The 20,280-nt window shown below is 44.2% G+C and overlaps 1 protein-coding gene across 4 annotated transcripts in view; it reads right to left on the minus strand.

Annotated features, from left to right (window-relative positions):
* SERTAD2 (SERTA domain containing 2) overlaps positions 1–20,280 on the minus strand; it is a 168,739-nt gene that overhangs the window by 39,434 nt on the left and 109,025 nt on the right. The window contains exons 1-2 of one of the 4 annotated variants that reach the window (XM_084823518.1): positions 14,854–15,323; positions 14,422–14,648 (exon numbers count right to left, since the gene is read on the minus strand). The exons of 1 other annotated variant lie outside the window; for it this stretch is intronic. In XM_084823518.1, the coding sequence (XP_084679644.1) occupies positions 14,422–14,462 (41 nt within the window). In that variant the 5' untranslated portion in view covers positions 14,463–14,648; positions 14,854–15,323. Of the gene's footprint in view, positions 1–14,421; positions 14,649–14,853; positions 17,376–20,280 lie in introns of those variants that run through there. 2 more of the 4 variants (XM_084823511.1, XM_084823529.1) reach the window with 2 other exon arrangements.

A 20,280-nucleotide genomic window follows, 5' to 3' on the forward strand; every position in this document is an offset into this window, starting at 1 on the left:
CGCCGAAGAATTGATGCTTTCGAACTGTGGTGCTGGAGAAGACTCTTACAAGTCCCCTGGACTGCAAGGAGGTCAAATCAGTCCATCCTAAAGGAAATCAACCCTGAGTGCTCATTGGAAGGACAGATAATGAAGCTGAAGCTCCAATATTTTGGCCACCTAATGCGAAGAGAAAACTCCCTGGAAAAGACCCTGATGCTGGGAAAGACTGAAGGTAAAAGGAGAAGGGGACGGCAGAGGATGAGATGGCTAGATAGCATCACGGATGCAATGAATATGAACTTGAGCACGCTCCGGGAGACAGCGCAGGACAGGAAGGCCTGGCGTGCTATGGTCCATGGGGTCACGAAGAGTCGGACACGACTGAACGACTGAACAACAACAACAACAACAAGATAAAAGTATGTACTAAAAGGCTTCTTGCCCAATAGCTGGACAGATGACCACTACTGACCCTGCAGGTAGGAAAAAAAGTAGCTATATATAATCAAGATTGCTTAATGATGCAGAAAAAGAGTTAAAAGGCCATGAAGCACTCTTTTTAATTAAGAAAGAAATTTAACAGGATGAAGTAGTTTGATCACAAATTAAATGTAAAGTGCTTAGAAAACTTGGAAGGCAGGCAGCACAGGCAAAACACGTTAACCAATCTGTGTTGTTGTTCCTCTTTTAAAATTATATGCCTGCAAAACACAAGATGTTAGAAAGTGTTTTGGTCCTCCTCTGCAATTTTGTTAGTGTACTACTAACCAATGGGTCATTGTCTGAATGGAATCATCTTCATTATTGACATGTGCATGTCATTGTCTGGTTGATGTAGTTTGTGCATTTTCAAATATCTGAATCTTCAGGCTTCTCTGCAGATATCCATTTTACATAAAGGTTAATAACAGTTTTGACTGCACAGTAGGGAGACTAGAACCCCCACCCACATCCCTTTGTGTTGTAATGGGTGATCCCATCTACCCTATATTTATAATTACTTGGCTAGAGTCTTTATTTTCAACCCTGCTGTAAAATCGTTTCCCTAAAGAGACCTTGTTTTTCCCCTCACATTGTAGACCCCTAATGAAATACACGCGGGGGGCGGGGGCGCACACCACAACATTTAGACTCTAAGCTCAAAGCTCTGCTCAATCAACACATTATAGCTCTGGGGGGGAAAAAGTTTGACCAAGATTGCAACTCAAACCAATTACCAAAAAAAGTTCCACTAACAGATTTATGGGATTTACTTCTAAGTAAATGCTTTAGGGATCGGAGCACCAATTAACCATAATACCCAAAAGGTAACAGGATCCCCCTCCCCCAGGACTGAGCTCAATTGTAGCAATCACAAGCTTTCTGGATTTCTCTGGTAAATTTTATTGCTTAGACTAGCTTTTTGCTTCTGCATCCCATGAACAGATTACACGGAAACGCCTTTCCACGGGGTTACTTTTTAAAAAAATTTAAATCAAGTTGGTCTTTGTCACTTTAGAAGCAGTTTTCAGGATTCCTTGCCTTCAGCCACCATCTGCACAGTAGCATTATTAAAGAAATGTCCCATTAAAAAGAAAAACTTCTCTCTGAGCCACCAACTTAATAATAATTATTTATACAGCATTTTTGAGTGTTCAAAGTGCTTCATGTATATTATCTTCTTACAGACCTTACAACCCCCCTATAAGATAGGTCAGTATTATGATCCCCATGCTGTAGATGGCTGGCTGAGGAAGGGAGCTTGGAACCTAAGGCCACTTGACTGAGATTGTGGCTAAGGTGACATGCAAACTAGGAACTTACTGATTGGTTGTTTAATTTCTTAGGGCCAAACTACATGAGACTTTAAGGATCAGTGATGAAATCTCCCACCCCTTTAGTTCCTTTTTAAAGCAGCTTCAGGCCCTAAATGGATTGGAAACATGCTGTTGGAGGAAGGAAATCCCCCACAGCTATTTGCTCCATTAAAGAAAACATATGGGTACATATAGGCAAATAGGGCAGGGGGGGGGGGAATTCAGTTTAGGAAAAGGTTAAAAAAAGAAAACACCTTCCAAGGAACCCCAGTTTCAGCCTGTGGCTGCTTTTAGAAGAAACTGTGGAGAGAGATGGGAGATCCACTCACAGATCTCCAATGCCTTGCCTAGTTCAGCCCTTAGCTGCTATGCTTACTCATTATAACCCTCATTTGATAAGAGAGCATTCTGGTTGTTTGAAAAGGGATACTCATATGCCAGGACGCTGTAATGAACTGTGGATTCATTCACTGGTTCTGCGATGTTCAGTGCGCTTAAAAAACAAAGGTTATTTAAAAATGGTAAAATTATGAATTTATTTGGTTTCAAGATGGAAAGAAGAGAAAATTCCATTATCCTGGAAGTACAAGACTTGAATATGCACACAGAAGCTGATACGGAACATGTGACATGGACATTTGCTGAGACAGGGTTAAATGATGCTAGACAAATGGGCAACTGTTTTTCAGTGAAGTGTATGCTAGAGTTCTTTGCACTGTTTGAACACTGTTTGTATATCTGCAAGCTTGTTTGAGGAGAATTCTGAAGACTCCTACAGAGAACTCTAGCTAGAACTGAACTGTGGCCATTAGCCTTTCAATCCAGTTCTAGAAAATACAAATAACTGGATGTTAAGGCATATTGGTTTCTATGATAAATAGTGTGCATTAGGTCTTTAAAAACTGTTACTTGGTTGTGCCAGTTTTGAGCAGGCGATTGCCACCTTGAGTGGAATAAAGCATGTCCATTTACCCAGGACTTGTCTCATCCTTACACCTCACTTCTGAGGTCACAATAATAGTTAATGGAAACAAAATCAAGAGATTTAACATTATCTGCTTGTTACTGAATAACTGCTGTGGTTTTAAACTTTTAAACTGCATCTTCTGTTGTATTTTATGGTTTTTATTGTTGTGAATCACCCAGAGAGATTCCGTTATTGGGCAGTATAGAAATGTAACAAATTAATAAAATAAAAAATAAATAAGCTAAGCTGACATTTAAATTACAAGCACTATCCACTTGATTAAGCGCATGTCCCATGGAGAAGAGAGCTGCAGGCACTTGCAGGGGAGAATGGGCAGGTGGAAGAAAGGTGCTTTCTCTTGCTTCTCCCCCTGCAAATGGCCTACAGCTCTTTTACCACCTTTTTGCCCATCCAGGCTCTGCAACCAGGGGAAAATGGCCTGGGGGCATTTGCAGGAAAGAACTGGTAGGCACAGCAAAAGTTAAACACCCCACTCCTAATAACCCCTCTACAAATGCCCCCCACCCCTACTCCCACATTCACCTCACCTTGGCAAGCATGATTTGGGGAGCTTGCATTGGCTGAGGTAGTATGTCGTTCCTCCCCAATTTGCCGTCTCCCATCACAACTTTCACCTAATAAACAGCTGAGGCTTAAGGTCACTAGGTATGGACTGTGGCTCATTAAAAGGAAAGGAGGGGAGGTTAGGTCCTGTCTGGGCCACCTTGCCAGTGGTGATCCCCTGTGGACCTCATCCCAGAGAAACAGGAGGAAGGCAAAACAAACTCTGGTCCCACGGCCTACGGAGCCAGTCTCTCACACCCCACAGATGGAACCAGGCTGGAATAATCCAGGCCCAGTCTATCTTAGCATTTGCCTTGCCTTCCCCCTCCATAGAAGAATTGTCTACTTAGTTCAAATCAGTTTGTTAAATTCATCTCTGCTCCACACTGTCCATGAGGCATCACTGCCTCCACTGTGTTTCTAAGTCCAGACCTTGAGAGGCCCCTGGACTCACAAAGGGAACACAGCCAATAAAATTTTACAGGCAATGCTGCACCTGGCTGAGTTTTCCCTTTTATACACCTCCTTGCAGGTTTTTGGACCTGGCAACCCTATGCCCCTTGGTTCTCTGGCCAAGGCCCTTGGCTTCCAAAGCTTCCTTGCCCATAGGATTGCCACTTTTCTCTCTGGCCCCATTTCTTTTGCAGGAGTGTAGCACAAATAAATTAACCGGGTGAAACTTTTACCAAGCAGTGATGAGTAAAGTTCTGCTTTGCCTAACTGCTTCATGCTGGACCAATGTTAATGAAGCAGGGCCAGAACAAAAGTGGCAAGTCTATTTGTTTATCCACAGTTCATGTGCCCTGCGTTCTTAAGCCATATGTAGGGTGGCCACTTTTTTTGTGGCAGGTCTCCAATGCCTTTAAATGTCAAGTAAGAAGAAATACTAAATGAAGCTTTTAAAGCCATACTGGCAATCCTAGCCTTGCATGAAGTTTGCTCCCTTGGTTTCTTTCCCTTGGTTGCTTCAACCACGTGCCTCCATCAACCACGAAGTGTCCTCTAATCTCTGAAAGCTTATACCATAATAAGCCTGTTAGTCTTGTGGCACCTCATAGAATCATAGAATAGTAGGGTTGGAAGGGGCCTACAAGGCCATCAAGTCCAACCCCCTGCTCAATGTCCACCTTGAGGACTCTTTGGTGTTTTGTTGCAACAGACTAACCTGGCTACCCCTCTGGAAGCTATTTCCTCAGGCTTCTCATTTTCTTCCTACTACCTAATTGGTTCTGCTTCCTTCAGCCCACGGGTGCCCAGCCAACATACTTCATTGGTCAGCCCTCTTATTTATCTCTCTACCCCTCCTCCTGACAGCAATATACAGCTTCTGCAGAAGTTTTTTCTATATCCACACTCCTTGCTGGTTCCTCCATTTATCTTCTCAGCCTATTGTTTCCTGAGGCCCCTGTCTCCTCCATATACTCTTTGATCTGGCTTCTGTATCTCAGCTCAATTGCTAACTCTGTCCCTTTCCTTTGTCCAACCTGCCTCTGGGCTCCCTTTCCCTTAGCTGTCCTGCTTCCTGGGCCTCTTCTTAGTCAGACTGTTTATCTAAATATCTCTTCCTCCCGTCTCTACAGCCAGTATGAAATTTTAGTTCTATCTCAATTGACCTCTCACTTCACTCAGAGGATACCACCTCTGAATATTCCATGCTACCTGCTTCCATTCTGCATCATCATATTAGCACAGCCAACAGAATTGGGGGCTCTACTGCTACCACTACAGCCAAGAAAATCCCTTTGCTAAATAGTGGCTCAAGAACCAAGTGAGAAGAGTGCCCAGCAAGCAAAAAAGCTAACAGGCACAGAGTAAGCAGTGGTCTAACAAGCAAGGTAGAGTGGAATAGGCTAAGACCCAAAGTGCATAGAGATGAAGAGGCTGAGGAGAAAATGGTGGGGGAAGGCCTGACACAATGACACTGTTCTGACGGAAGGGCAGTGTTCAGTGGCAATTCATGGGTTCATGGGGACACAAGCCGCTTCTGGTTTCCAGCAACAACCTACCAATGCTGCATTCATAGGTTGTTTGATGTCCGAACATGGGCACTTGGGGTTGATTGTGGCTTAAACCCCAAATTAACCCATGGCTTGTTCTTGAGTTAACTTGGGGTTGTTTAACCCATGAACAACCCCAAGTGCCCGGGTTTGAACGTCACAGAAACAACCTACAAATGCTGCGTTCATAGGTTGTTGCTGGAAACCAGAAGCACTCATGGTGCACATCTGTGCAATTTCACATATTGTTTTCAATTAACAAGTGAACCCTTTGACTGACACTTTCCATGCTTGCTAGCCAGAAAGAGTGTTGAATTTGGATGTGAAAAATCTAGGTGAAGTACCCAAACCAGCCACGGACTCAATGGAGATCTGTGGGCAAGTAGTGCTCTTGCAAGCCTCAATTCCCTGTATGCAAAAATTGGCCTCACTCTCACAAGGTTGTTGTGACGTTGAATGGAAAATAAGAATAATATCATATATTGTTTCATCCAACTATCCTATTGTGTAACATATTTGAAATACTCTTCACATAGAATTTAACACTTAAGAACTTGACAGAAATAGTTTTCTCTATACGGATTATCTGTTGAGTAAAATGAGGCTGAGAAGACGTCACTGTACTATTTGGGGAGGTGGTAATTAGAAGAATAAAAGTTAGAACAGAAACTTTTTAAAATGGTCATCTGGAGAACAAAAGGTTCTAAAATACATTTCTCCTTTAAGATATAGGCAAATACTACCATCAAATTCTATATTACAGACCAGCAACAGGAGTGACTCACTTTTTTCCCTTCTTTTCTTTGGTTTTTTGTGTGCATATGAATCAACTCTTAGTTTTACTGCATAGTTAAGGGGAGGAGGAGGAAGAAACTAGAACACAGTATCACAAGGGTGCATCACACATATTGTATTACATCCACGCTTGGAACAAGAGGGAACTACTTACATTTAAAAAAATTAAAAAATAAAAGCAAGGACTATATTCTGGCTGAAGGATTTTGTGCAACAAATACCTTGGTCTGAAGAAGGAAATCTACCACAAGTATCTGCTTCCGAAGCAGATGGAGAGAAGAACATGATGCAGGCCTTGCTTTTCAGTCACAGATAAAGAAAAATGATTGCCCTTTTGGGAGAGTGAGATACTAAAGAAACTTTCTGACCACCACACAAAGTGGTAGGTCACTTTTCTGGATAGAAGGTGACAGAAGTTCAAAATATCAGCACTCTGCTAATAAGAACTTGTATACCGCAGACTATTAACAAACACATGGACCGAGAGCATGGATTGTCCTGCTCCATGAACATTTTCACTGCCTTGCAACGCCTATCTAATAAACAAGGCCAGACTGTATATTTTGTTATAAAATATTCAAATGTCCATGCTTCTTTGGGTAGAGGTTGAGAATGGCCCCGTCATTCAAAGCAATCAACCAAATACTATAGGAATAAAATGTATCATGGCAAATTCTATTTTGTGTGGCTTTTTTAGAATCTGAGCAAGAGAGAAAATGAACTACAAAAAAGCTAACCCTTCTTATATGAGAAAACATTAAGGTGGTACCATACTGACAAATTTGGATTTAAGAACTTTGTTTCACAGCTACCTGCACTTTATTACGACAAAACTGCCACAAGGCATTTCAAAACTAGTCAGACCTGCTGACTGACTAGCTGTACAGTCTACTTAAAGTAGGCCCTCTTTCCACACACACACACACGCGCACGCGCACACACCCCTCCAAAACATATCCGCATAGTTTACCTGCCATCATGGGCGTTTCTTTCTATATTGCTGCTCACTTTGTATTAGTCTTGAACATGGGGCAAGAAAAGAGTTTAAATTTAACGTAACAGCCACCACCATTACTAACTGGTGCAAAAATCTAACTAAGGAAAGTAACAAAATATTTTATTTATTTACAGTATTTTTACCTTGCTCTTTAGCCAAAAAGGCTACCAGAGTGGCTTACAAAGATTAATAATGAAATGAGTTGTCCTGTTGTTTTCCAAAGCTTATTGGAACTTTTCAGCACAACTCCCTTGCACTATACAAAAAGCCACAACTTTTGTTTAATTCAGATAAAGCATTACTTGCAGGAATTAATGAAAACCTAATGGCATTCTGTACCAGTTAGATAGAAAACAATTGTTTCAACAAATGAAAGCGCTGGATTAAAAAGCCATTTAATTTTGTTTTGAACAATAACATCTAATACAGCTCTCCTCATATAAGTACCTTTTGCTATCAGAAACTTTAGTTAACTCATATCACTGCATGTTCTCCAAGCATTACCCCCCAAATGTATAACTTTTGGAACTGGAACTAATTTTTCTCCAAACGTTAGTCTGCATGTTCCGCAACACCACTCCAAGGCTGGAAGGCTATATACACTTGTCTGGGCGCCCCATTGAAAAGAGTGGCTCCTACTTCTGAATAAACATGCATAGTATTTGCACTGTAAATTAATTAGGCTGCATGACATTTACAGGAATCACTGTGTGCACTAGTTAGTCTACAGGAGTTGTCTTCTCTTTATATTTCCCATACAGTGAACCTTACTTAAAATGGAATTGAGGTTATGGGATTCCTTCCTCATTTCATACAAACACAGAACATAAGTAGATTTCCACAGACTTTGCAGCAATTAACTTGCCAGGCAGAATAATCTATAAACTAAACTCTGCTGCTAAGGCCCTGGTCTTTCAACCACCCAGAAACGTGAACAGAAGTAACCCCTCTCTTAGCTCTTTCCATATTTCAGCACTAACAACCTGGGCCCTTCTTTAATCGTTACAACACAGAGAAACACAAGACCATGGAACCAGCATTCTCTGCAGATGTGTACATCTACGGTTATCAGGCCAGCTTTTAAGCGTTAGAACAGAAACAGCATTCTAACTTCAGTGCTCAGCAGGATCACACTGGACCATCCCATCCCATCCCACCCACTGCAAAAGCAACTCCACACCCCATCACAGGTATTCAAAGGCTGCTAGCAGCTTTTCTTCCCTACAAGCCTTTTGTGGCATCTATGGACACGCCTTAATTTCAATAAAATTCCCCAGCACCAGATTAACACTGCATTTCTTTTGTGATGTCAATGTGACACCATAGGGGCTGGACCATATGACCAAAAATCATATCTGGTCATGTGATCCTATACAATAAAAGGGTCATTGGGCTGCTCTGCCACTCACAGTGTCACATATTTCTTTAATCCATGGAAAGATATGCAGCAAAAAGAAAACCTTACATCACTATGTGCTGAAAATGGATCTGGCTTTGTCACAGATGACTACTTTGTCACATGGTCAGCAACAAGAGCTGAACTCACCAAATAACCATCTTGATCTTCAGTCATGTGACTCAGTCAGCCATGAGTTTTCTAAAAGAGTGAATACACAGGCCTCATAGACTTATATTCCAGATTGACACTAACCCTATTAAGGAATTAGGAATCTGTGTAAATGTGAGAAGGTGGAATACACTAATCCCACTCCCATCCGTTGCCACTCTCTATATGTGGATGGCAACTTTCTGAAGGGGAGAGCCTCCTCTATCCATGGAGGCTTTCCACATGATTTTGAACGTAGATTTTCCAGTGTTCAAAATTGCATGGCGCACCTCTACAGATACAGTTACCCTCCATGTGTAGAGGTTGACAAAAAAGGGAACAGAGGGGGGCAGGGCTAGCACCCCCCCACACACACACACATTTGGTCTACACAAAATCTGAATGCCTGAATAGAGCTAATGGCATAGCACAGTCAAGAAACACACTTTGTAATATACTTTGCTCCCCCACCACCCCGCACAATATCTAAATGGCAAGTTGTAACTTCCACTGTGTTTAAACAAGGTTAATTCCCCATCAATGTTTGTTTCACATGTTTGCCCTTTAACTCAGCTATTCCCAAATGCAGTGTCAGGGTAGGGTTTGTACAATTAGATACTGACAGGTTCTAGGTTCCTTTAAGAGTTCCAGGTAGGACAAAAGTGTTTTAGATTCCCGTCCAACCTGCTATGGAGCTGGTGTCCAAATCAATCTGCTCCAGTAACAGAATGTGGAAAGATGAACGAGCCAAATTTCTCATTTCCGCAGCTTCTAGAAAAACGTCTATTTCTGCTTCATTGACTACACTAAAGCCTTTGATTGTGTGGATCACAACAAACTGTGGCAAATTCTTAAAGAGATGGGAGTACCAGACCACCTTACCTGTCTCCTGAGAAACCTGTATGAGGGTCAAGAAGCAGCAGTAAGAACCAGACATGGAACAACTGCTTGGTTCAAAATTGGGAAAGGAGTACGACAAGGCTGTATATTGTCGCCCTGCTTATTGAATTTATACGCAGAGTACATCATGAGAAACGCCTGGTTGGATGAATCACAGGTTGGAATTAAGATTGCCGGGAGAATTATCAACAACCTCAGATACGCAGACGATACCACCTTAATGGCAGAAAGAGAAGAGGATCTAAAGAGCCTCTTGTTGAGGGTGAAAGTGGAGAGTGCAAAAGCTGGTTTGAAACTCAACATTAAAAAAACGAAGATCATGGCTTCTGGCCCCATCACTTCCTGGCATATAGAAGGGGAAGAAATGGAAGCAGTGAAAGATTTTATTTTCTTGGGCTCCAAGATCACCACAGACGGTGACCGTAGCCATGAAATTAAAAGATGCTTGCTCCTTGGGAGGAAAGCTATGGCAAACCTAGACAGCGTAGTAAGAACCAGAGACATTACCTTGCCGACAAAGGTTCGTATAATCAAAGCTATGGTTTTCCCAGTAGCAACGTATGGCTGTGAGAGCTGGACTATAAGGAAGGCTGAGTGCTGAAGAATCGATGCTTTCGAACTGTGGTGCTGGAGAAGACTCTTACAAGTCCCCTGGACTGCAAGGAGGTCAAATCAGACCATCCTAAAGGAAATCAACCCTGACTGCTCATTGGAAGGACAGCTACTGAAGCTGAAGCTCAACTATTTTGGCCACCTAATGCGAACAGAAAACTCCCTGGAAAAGACCTTGATGCTGGGAAAGATTGAAGGCAAAAGGAGAAGGGGACGGCAGAGGATGAGATGGCTAGATAGCATCACCGATGCAATGAATATGGACTTGAGCATGCTCCGGGAGAGAGTGCAGGACAGGAAGGCCTGGCGTGCTATGGTTCATGGGGTCACGGAGAGTCAGACACGACTGAACGACTGAACAACAACAATGACAATCCTAGTGAAATGGGAACCTTTAAGGATGGAGACAGATCATCCAACAGCTTCCTGTGATCTTGCCCCACTGTCATCTCTGGTAAAAAGACATTCATATTGTTTACGAAACGCACAAAGCCTGTTTGAACAGAGGCAACAGTGGGACGAAAGAAATGCATACACATCACAGGAAGCAAAACCTCTGTCAACCTGCTTTCAAATTTCTTAAGAAATACCATCATCTGTCTGTAGCCATAGTGGAGGAACAAGTTATTAGAAATGCATGTTGTGGGACAATTGCACAGAAATAACCTATGCTATTTAGGCTTCAACCTCATACCCTCTCTCCTGAGAGTGAGCCCCGCTGTACTCTATGGGACTTCCTTTTGAGCAGAGATGTATAGGATTGCACTGTCAATGTCCAAATCAGGCCTTGAAATCTGTGTGTGTATCATACATTTTCTTTTTAAGTTCCTTTAGGGGCAAGTTTACATAGAACAGATTTGGTCAATCAGCTGTCTGGGCAGAGTACCACAAAAGCACAGAGCACCCATGCTGAGCATATGCTGATTCCCTGCCACCTGCACTGCAGAAGGGGGAGGGGAGGTTATGGTGAGCACTGTCCACATAAGGAAAGAACGACAGAGCCTCACACCATATGGTGACTCCCACTACCTTCATTCTGTACTTCCACCAAAGTGTCAAATGAAAGGTTTTTCTGGGTGATTAGCCAAACAATTAGCTTTTTTAAAATTCTGATTTTAGGAGGAGGATCAGCTGTCATTGTGCTTTGGACCTATTGCCAGCCTGTAGCCATTTAAACTGGACCTTGCTCTCTCTCTCTCTCTCTCTCTCTCCCCTTTAGTGCATTAAATGATCTTTGGACTCTGTAATCAGAGCCTGCTGTTTCTGGCACAGTTTCTTTTCTTTTCTCTCTCTCACCCCCACCCCCTCTTTTTGGCCAAGAATCTGTTGCAACTGGAGCTGTCTCCATTTGTGTTATCTTTTTAGACAGAAACTGTACTTCCAAAGGCGGCACTGAAGAGCCCTTATAAGTGGGTCATAGGAAGAATGCCCACATTTTAAAAACAATATAATCTCACTTCTGATATACTGCAGTCTCATATAAAGATTATGTAAAATGCAAAAAAGCCATTCAGAATGGTGAAATATCACTTGCCATATATCGGCCCAACTACTTCTGCAATGTGAAAAATATAAAATGAAGGTCTGTTTTTCACACCAGTGATTCATACCAAGGGTGAAGAAAGCACACTCAAAGTAGTTCAACTGGCTATTACATAAGACAGCCTTCCCCAGCCTGGTGCCCTCCCACAACTCCCAGCATGGCTGGCTGATGCTAGGAGTTGTAGTCCAATACATCTGGAGGGCACCAGGTTGGAGAAGGCCAACATAAGATGTCCTGGAGGTGAAGGCAAGCTTTTTAGTATGGGTAGTCTTGAGTGTGAGGACATACTTCTTTTGGTATGTACGCCAACTTCAACAGTTATCCGTCAAAAAGATGATTTTAGAAAATCTGGTATCTGGGTGGTTATATTATGTAGCTTTCATCACTGCATGTTATTACTCCGTATTTTGGGAAATCCATGTTAAACAAAATAGAAACAATTTTACTAATGCAGCCCAATCCTATTCATATTTTCTCTGCGGGAAGTTCTACCACTTTCAATGGGACTGGCTCCGAACTAAGCGTCCATCAGACTGCATCTTAAAGACATCAGCTTGTTAGCCTTAAGATAAAGTTTGCCTTAAAAAGCTGTATTTAAACACATATCTATACTAGAACAACATGTTTTACTGTCTATTTTCAGCAGCTTCAAAGAAGGATAAGTGCATCAAGTATATTACAATCCTTTTTCACATGTAGTGCAAATTTTAACAAGCATGATTGTATTTTTAAAGGTTCCGTTTTGTTCTGGGATTGCTGTTATTGAGCTAAATTAAGTAAGGCACCAAAAGGAAGAAACTCCTTGCAGCTGTTATGTTAGATGCTACAATACTTGTCTGGACAATGTAAGTGTTCCCTAGGATACAGACTCATGTACCTGTCTGGCACCACAAGCTGCTAATCCCTCTTCCATCTCCAATACACACTGCCACAAAGAATACTAGCTCTTAAACTTAAAATTAGGTTATTTTGAAGGGACCCAGTTTGTTTTATCACCTGTAAGAGGACAGAAAATAGGACAACCATTTCCAGGTATTTTCATCCAAGAAGTTACTTGGAAAACAACAACAAAACAACAACAACGTATCAAGCCCTTAGTTTCAAATATATAACTATGTAGATAAAACATCATTTTAAAAACAAGTAAAATATGTTTTATTAATGATGGGTTGTATCCAATGGTGCCTGTCTCCCAGTGGAACAAACTCCTCACCCTGCAGCCTCCTATGCACCCTCCAAAATCTTTTCTGGGGGGATGGGGGAACTTCTGGAGCAATTTGGGGGGGTGCATGGGGAGGGATAAAGAGGAGAGGAAATTAAAGTCCCACTAAGTAAGCCAAGGTCCACTTGTGTGACATTGAATGTAGCCCAATGCAACCATGTTGACCATATAAAAAGCTTGACAGGGCTAGAACAGAAGCAAAGACAGACTTGCACAATTCTCATATTTAACACTTATGGTCTGCTGAGTTGTGTGGGGGGTGATACGGGTCACTAATTTTCTTGGTTTTCTTATGGCAGACAGCAGCACCTGGATACAAAATTGCATGTGTATGCAGGTGAACCTTGAAAATGCATTCCTTGTCACCTCAACAAAAGGAAACCAGACGCAATTAAACAAACCACACTACTGCATCTAGCACTGGAATGAGGCCTTAACTCCAGACATTTATGAAAACTTCACAGAAGACTAAAGGGACCCTTAGTGGGCAGCATTCAGTTGGATTTTTGGAGAGCAAATGGATAGATGATCCTGATTCAGAATTCTGAATACTGATGCATTCATGAAAGAAAATATATATGAAAGAACACCTACGAAAGGCCTTTGCTTGGTGGACCTACAACGACCTGACACAGAAACAAGAAATACAAATTTAATTTTGCTTCTAACTTTCAAGTGGATTTCCTGTCAAAGTCAGCTGTAAACCTCTTCTATCAAGAAAAGCAACCATGCATTCCATAAGACAATGCCAAATGAAAAGGACTACAACATGAATGTGAAACTAACTAAATAAATAAATCCTCCCCACCCAGGCATGATAGAATCCAATCTCTCTGTATTGTCAATGACTGCAAGAAAAGTCAGGATCCATTTTAAGGTGCAGAATAAATCTTAAGCTGTGCTGTTTTCAGAAAATACTACGTTTGCAATTCCTTATTTAAAAGGAGCTTGTGCAGCTAGGGTAACTTTTAGGAAGACAAAATAAAAAATGCAGAATGTCTCCAAGAAAAGACAAAATAACCCCTCACCATAATGCCATGCTGAAACAGGAAAGCAAGGAATAATTTAGTCTGGAACATGCACACTTACAACCTGGCTGAAGAATTTTAGTTACACCATCTATAAAGCCTCCTACATGCAACCCCCTTCTCACTAGACCAGTTCAGTGTGTCCTCCTAGCCAACTGGACTAATATGCACAGATACTCTCTTAATTGGGGTTTGCATGTTTGTTTTGAAAAAAGACCCTCAAGAGTCACAGTTTAAGGTTCTGAAACACCCACGCTTTTGCTTTTTCTCCAGAATCAGAAAGCAAAATTACAGGGTCTAGTTTCCACGGCATCTTGGTCTCCAGCTCATAGTGAAACTTATTAGAGCAAAAGCAAGTTGCACTGTAAACACGGCTCTGAGAAACTCTTAATACGCCACACTACTACAGAGGAGCAAGAAAATGTACATATAGGTACATTATGCCATAAGCAATACAGATACGCGCACACACCTGCTTAAAGGAATGCTGGAGCCTCCGATCCGTCTGCACATTTGGACTCAACCGTTTTGTAGGAAGAAAAGTAACTCAGCCAACCTCTTTTTACTGCACATCTCTCTTTGGAGCCAGGGGAAGGTAGTTCTCCAGTGGGTTACAAGGGGAGCAAATCATGCAATAGAAGATCAGCGCTTCCTTAGCCCCTCTCTCACCACGCCGTGGAGTCTTTCTGCCTTTAGCTCCTAACCAACAAATGGGGGGGGGGTTAAAAGGCAGCCCCCGCATTTGTCCTGGCTGCACCTCCCCAATCGCCCCCCCCCCCCACGATATACACTTTGCTGACAGAGCCATTCACATCTCCCCAACCCGCTGGATCCTGATGCTGGACAGCAAACACCCCCCCCCCCCCGTCCAAATCGTTCCTTTTTAGCAGCGAGTTGAACTTACCACATGCAGTTCCTCCTGAGAACTAAAGCATCAGGGTCTGCGGCGGCGGCTGCTTCTGCACGCTCCTAATCTTCCACTACCCGCTCCATATGTCGCTCTTCTCGCCCAAGGGGGGCTGACGGTGGGATGGAGGAGGTGGAATGGGGCGGGGGGCGGGGAGGTGAATGCAGCTCGCGGAGGATTTAAGCCTCCGCTTCCCTCTGGCTGCGGCGATCACGAAGCATTATACAATGGAGGAGGAGTAGGAAAGGGGGGGAGGAGGAGGAGGAGGAGGAGGGAGGGAGGGAGGCAGGCAAGCACTGGAAGAGCAGCAGCCTCTGCTTCCAGCACTTGCCAGGCGAAGAGAGTGACGCGAGGAGAGGCTCCGGCAAGCTCCTTGCCCTTTGGCTCACGCTGGAAGCCCCGCCTATGTCCCTAGTCAAGCAGGCAGTCACTCCCTCCCACTCTGCCGCCGCCGCCGCCCGCTCTCGTCTCCACCCCCCCGCTTCCTCCTCCTCCGGCTCCCGCAGAAGGCCTGGGAGGCAAGCGACACATGCCCCTTGCTGGGCCAGCCAATGGAAGGCGGAGCTGAGCTCTCCGCTATCACTTACATGCGCCTTTGTCCCAGGAGATCAGCTATGCTAATACAAATCTGCTGCTTGTTGCTGGAGAAGACAACGCACCCGGGGGAGGGGAAAGGTGACAGCAGGCGCAGGCAACGTCGCTGTCCTCTCCGCCACCTCGACCCAGTCCGAGGTTGGCTGGGGAATACGGCGGCCACTAGCTGATTATTTATTATCATTAAAAATCTAAAAATGATGGATGGGCGCAATGGAGACAGTATCCACGGTTGGGCAATAGCCCATTCCTACCCGCAATTTGCACCTTCTTGCATCCTCCCTCGATCCCACCTGAGCTGTAATGACCCGTGCGGTGGGGGGTTGCACTCTGCATATGCCCAGTGGCACAATCGTTACTTACTTCACACGCCCCAAGGGGGTCAGACCTGGCATTGAAAATAGCCACGGAGGCCGAGCCTGGTCACGCTCGAGTCCGAACAAGTTGGGCAGACTGTGGCCCGTTCTGTACAGACCGATGATGTTCTGAATGAAAAGGTGCCCATTGTTTGCAACGGAACTGGGATGTTCCAAGAGCAGGGATCGCTTTACGCAGAGACTTCAGCCTCAAGCCCTGATCAACCTGACAAGCACTTAGGGATGGAGTTCAAGCCTGCCTCGATCCTACTGGAGATGTGTAGGAACGGACCTAAAACCAGAATGTTCTGCACGCAAAGCGGTGCCACCCACATCACTGAGCAGCAGCGACTCTTTTTAAAACTAAAGGAGGCAACCGAGCCAGGTGACTCTACAGTTCCGAGCAGAACGAAATCCAGGCAGGCAAGGAAACACGCATAGACACACACCAGTGTGTGTGTGTGTGTCCTTGGCACTCTACAGTTTCATGTGCACGCCTATATTATACAGTGTTGCGGGGCGAAGATGGGGGGAGGGATGGCCCCCCAAGCAGTTGCTCTTTGGGCTCACGCACCCCCCCCCCCAACAACCAGCAGCCAGCCTGCAGAGCGGAGCAAACCACAACTATGATAAGCATGCCAGCTATTTAACAACTTGAAACTGGTCAACAAGTCGAAGTGCAGCAGGACTGCGAGTTCCTGCAAACAGCAGCAGCAGGCGAGCCCCACAGAAGGGACAACAGCTGGGGTCCTCCTGCAAGCTAGAGCAGTGATCAAGAGAGGTGGGAGGAGGAGAGTGGGGAGCGTTGGCTTGGCTGCTGGCGAAGGGGACCGAGGGAGCGCCTCTCTCCCTGGCGTGTGTGCTGGGCGGGGGACGGGGAGGCTTGTCTTCGTCGCGCAACTTGTGCCGGACTTTTTCCTCGCAGCCCCCAGGAAAGCTACGATCCCCATTCCCCCCACCCTGCCCCGCACCCCAAATGTAGGTGAGCGAGGTGAGCTTCCAGCTCCGTCCCTAAACATTGCCTGAGTCTCTCGGAACGGGGGGGAAGGGACGCAAAAGCAGCCGACCACGCAGGCGGGCAACGGCATTCGCTACGAGAAAGCGAAGCTGCTTGCTGGCTGGCTCTCGCCAGTTCCGGACAGACTGACTCAGCGTGGATCGGGCTTGGTGGGGGGTGAGGGGGACGCTGCCAGACCGACTACGCACTCCACACGTTGCGATCGAGAAATGCGCTCAAGCATATTTCCTTCTAAACAAGCCATCGAGCCCATCAGACAGGCAAAAGCTTCTTCCCCCACGCCAACCCTGCTGCCTTTTGCAGTCTAGTTTTGAACTTCTCCGTCAGGCGGATTCCAGTGCTTTACAGACAACCGAGACGCCACGAATCCAAACAAAACCCATCACCTTCTCCCGCCCCTTCTCGTTATCAATGAACTCTACCTAGTCAGAACTAGTAATGAGCATAAATTCAAGTTATCTGGCTGCAGATGGTCAATAGATGCCCGGGCGGGGGACGAGGTCCATTTCGGCAATATTTCATAGGTTTTTGTCTTGGCCATACAGGATAATGGAACCGTGGGCGTTTTCTGTCGAAAGCCAAGCCTTTGGGGTGGTACTTTAATTCTGCCTTCGTGCAGCACTTGTGGGCGTAGCACAGTTCTAAGCACCCAGACCTGTCCATCGCTGCTGTGGTTGCTTTCAACTCACCACCGCCATTCAAAATGGTTATTAATTTTAAAAGTAGTTGTAGTACGGGTAATCAAAATCAGAGGGAAGAAACTGGCCACTCGCCTTCCTCCTTCCCCTTGGACATTTGTTCTTATATGGGAAAGGAAACTATCTGAAACACAGTTTCCTCACCCCCATCACGAGTTCCCTAACTTTTATATGAAGTCAAGATTAGGTCACAAGGATTTGCTCACTACATACAAGAAAGATTGAGGGAAGGCTTATTATAAAATTACCTAAAAGTGTTGTTTAAGAAATATAACTTATTTTTAATTAGTATAATAAAAATTCATTCATGCACCTTAAAACATTGTCCGCAACCCCAAAATCATCTCAAATAATTTTGGCCTTTAATTGTTCACTAAACCAGCAGTACATTGGGACAATAAAGCTTTAAGACCTACCATAAAGTTGATTATTAGTCATTAGTATCAAGGCAGGCTTGGGCATTACATTCCAAATGTTCTGTAACGATTTGTAATCAATCAAACTGATGATCTTCTTGCAATTAAACCCCATTTTCAGAGAAAGCACAAAATGCGTATCTGAAAAGTCAAATGAAACTGAAAGCACTATTTTAAGACCTTGTGAACTGAATCATAATATAGGCAACTTATTTGCACCATTTTTAGGAGATCTACATGGTCCTCAGAACAGTTACTTGAAACGAAGTTCCATCATGTTCAATAGAACTTACTCCCTAGTAAGAGCACATGGAAGGACTTCATCCCTACTGTCATTTTCTTTCAACTTCCTCATGGCAGCATTTTACATCCTAATGTTTACTTAGACATAGGCCCTATTGAAGTTAATGGGGCTTATTCCCAAATAGGTGTACATGGGATTGTAGTTTAAGGCTGGAATCCTAAACCTACTTACAAGGGAGTAAGTTCCATTCAGCTCAGTGGGATTTCTACGCTCAGGATTAAACTGAAAGGGATAAGGCTATTTCAATAGTGTATCACTTCTTGTAGCATACAGGTAATTTAAAGGTATATTGGCTCTTACACACAGAAACTCCTCCCATTCAACCATAAACTTGCATTTTGGAGGCTTCAGCATATCCAAATATTTAAACACTACTCATAGAATCATAGAATAGTATGGTTGGAAGGGGCCTACAAGGCCATCGAGTCCAACCCCCTGCTCAGTGCAGGAATCCAGGTCAGAGCATCCCTGACAGATGGCTGTCCAGCCTCATCTTGAACGCCTCCAGTGTGGGAGAGCCCATCACCCCCCTAAGGAATTGGTTCTATTGTCGTATTCCTCTAACAGTCAGAAAGTTTTTCCTGAGGTTCAGCTGGAATCTGGCTTCCTGTAACTTGAGCCCATTATTCCATGTCCTGCACTCTGGGATGATCAAGAAGAGATCCTGGCCTTCCTCTCTGTGAGAACCTTTCAAGTACTTGAAGAGCGCTATCATATCTCCCCTCAGTCTTCTCTTCTCAAGGCGAAACATGCCCAGTTCTTTCAGTCTCTCTTCATAGGGCTTTGTTTCCAGTCCCCTGATCATCTTTGTTGCCCTCCTCTGAACCATCTCCCGTTTGTCTGCATCCTTCTTAAAGTGTGGTGCCCAGAACTGGACACAGTACTCCAGATGAGGCCTAACCAGTGCTGAGTAGAGGGGAACTAGTAGTTCCCGGGATTTGGAAGCTATGCTTCTATGAATGCAGCCCAAAAGAGCATTTGCCTTTTTTGCAGCCACATCACATTGTTGGCTCATATCCAGCTTGTGATCGACAACAGTTCCAAGATCCTTCTTGCTTGTAGTGTTGTTGAGCCACGTATCCCCCATCTTGTGACTGTGCATTTGGTTTCTTTTTCCTAGGTGCAGAACTTGGCATTTATCCCTATTAAATGTCATTCTGTTGTTTTCTGCCCAGCGCTCCAGTCTATCCAGATCACTTTGAATTTTGTTTCTGTCTTCCAAAGTATTAGCTATCCCGCCCAATTTTGTGTCATCTGCAAATCTGATCAGCATTCCCTGCACCTCCTCCTCCAATCCATTAATAAAAATGTTGACGTGTGCTGGGCCCAGGATTGAGCCCTGCGGTACCCTGCTCGTTACCTCTCCCCAGTTTGAGAAGGTCCCACTGATAAGCACTCTTTGAGTCCGATTCTGTGGATCCACCAACTGTGGATCCACCGGATCGTTGTTTCATCTAGCCCACTTTGAGCTAGTTTGCTCATCAGACTATCATGGGGCACTTTGTCAAAAGCTTTGCTGAAGTCGAGGTATATGATGTCCACAGCATTCCCACAGTCCACAAGGGAGGTTACTTGATCAAAAAATGAGATGAGATTCGTCTGGCAGGACTTGTTTTTGACAAATCCAGGTTGGCTTTGAGTAGTCACTGCATTGTTTTCAAGGTGCTTACAGATGGATTGCTTTATCATTTGCTCCAGAATTTTCCCAGGGATTGATGTCAGACTGACTGGTCTGTAGTTCCCAGGTTCCTCCTTTTTGAAGATAGGGACAACATTAGCCCTCCTCCAGTCATCTGGCACTTCCCCCATCCTCCATGATTTCTCAAAGAGAATAGACAGTGGTTCTGAGAGTTCTTCTGCCAGTTCCTTTATGACTCTAGGATGCAGTTCATCTGGCCCTGGAGATTTGAACTCATTCAAAGTAACGAGGTGTTCCTTGACCATATGCCTATCGATCTCAAGCTGCAATCCTGCCCCTTCAGCCTGTACTTCGCCTTTTCCAAGGGGTCATAGACCCTCTTTTGGGAGAAGACTGAGC

This window comes from Heloderma suspectum, chromosome 1 (genome assembly GCF_057233095.1).
Source record: "Heloderma suspectum isolate Gila_16-S chromosome 1, 16-S_ref, whole genome shotgun sequence".
Classification (NCBI taxonomy): Eukaryota; Metazoa; Chordata; class Lepidosauria; order Squamata; family Helodermatidae; genus Heloderma; species Heloderma suspectum.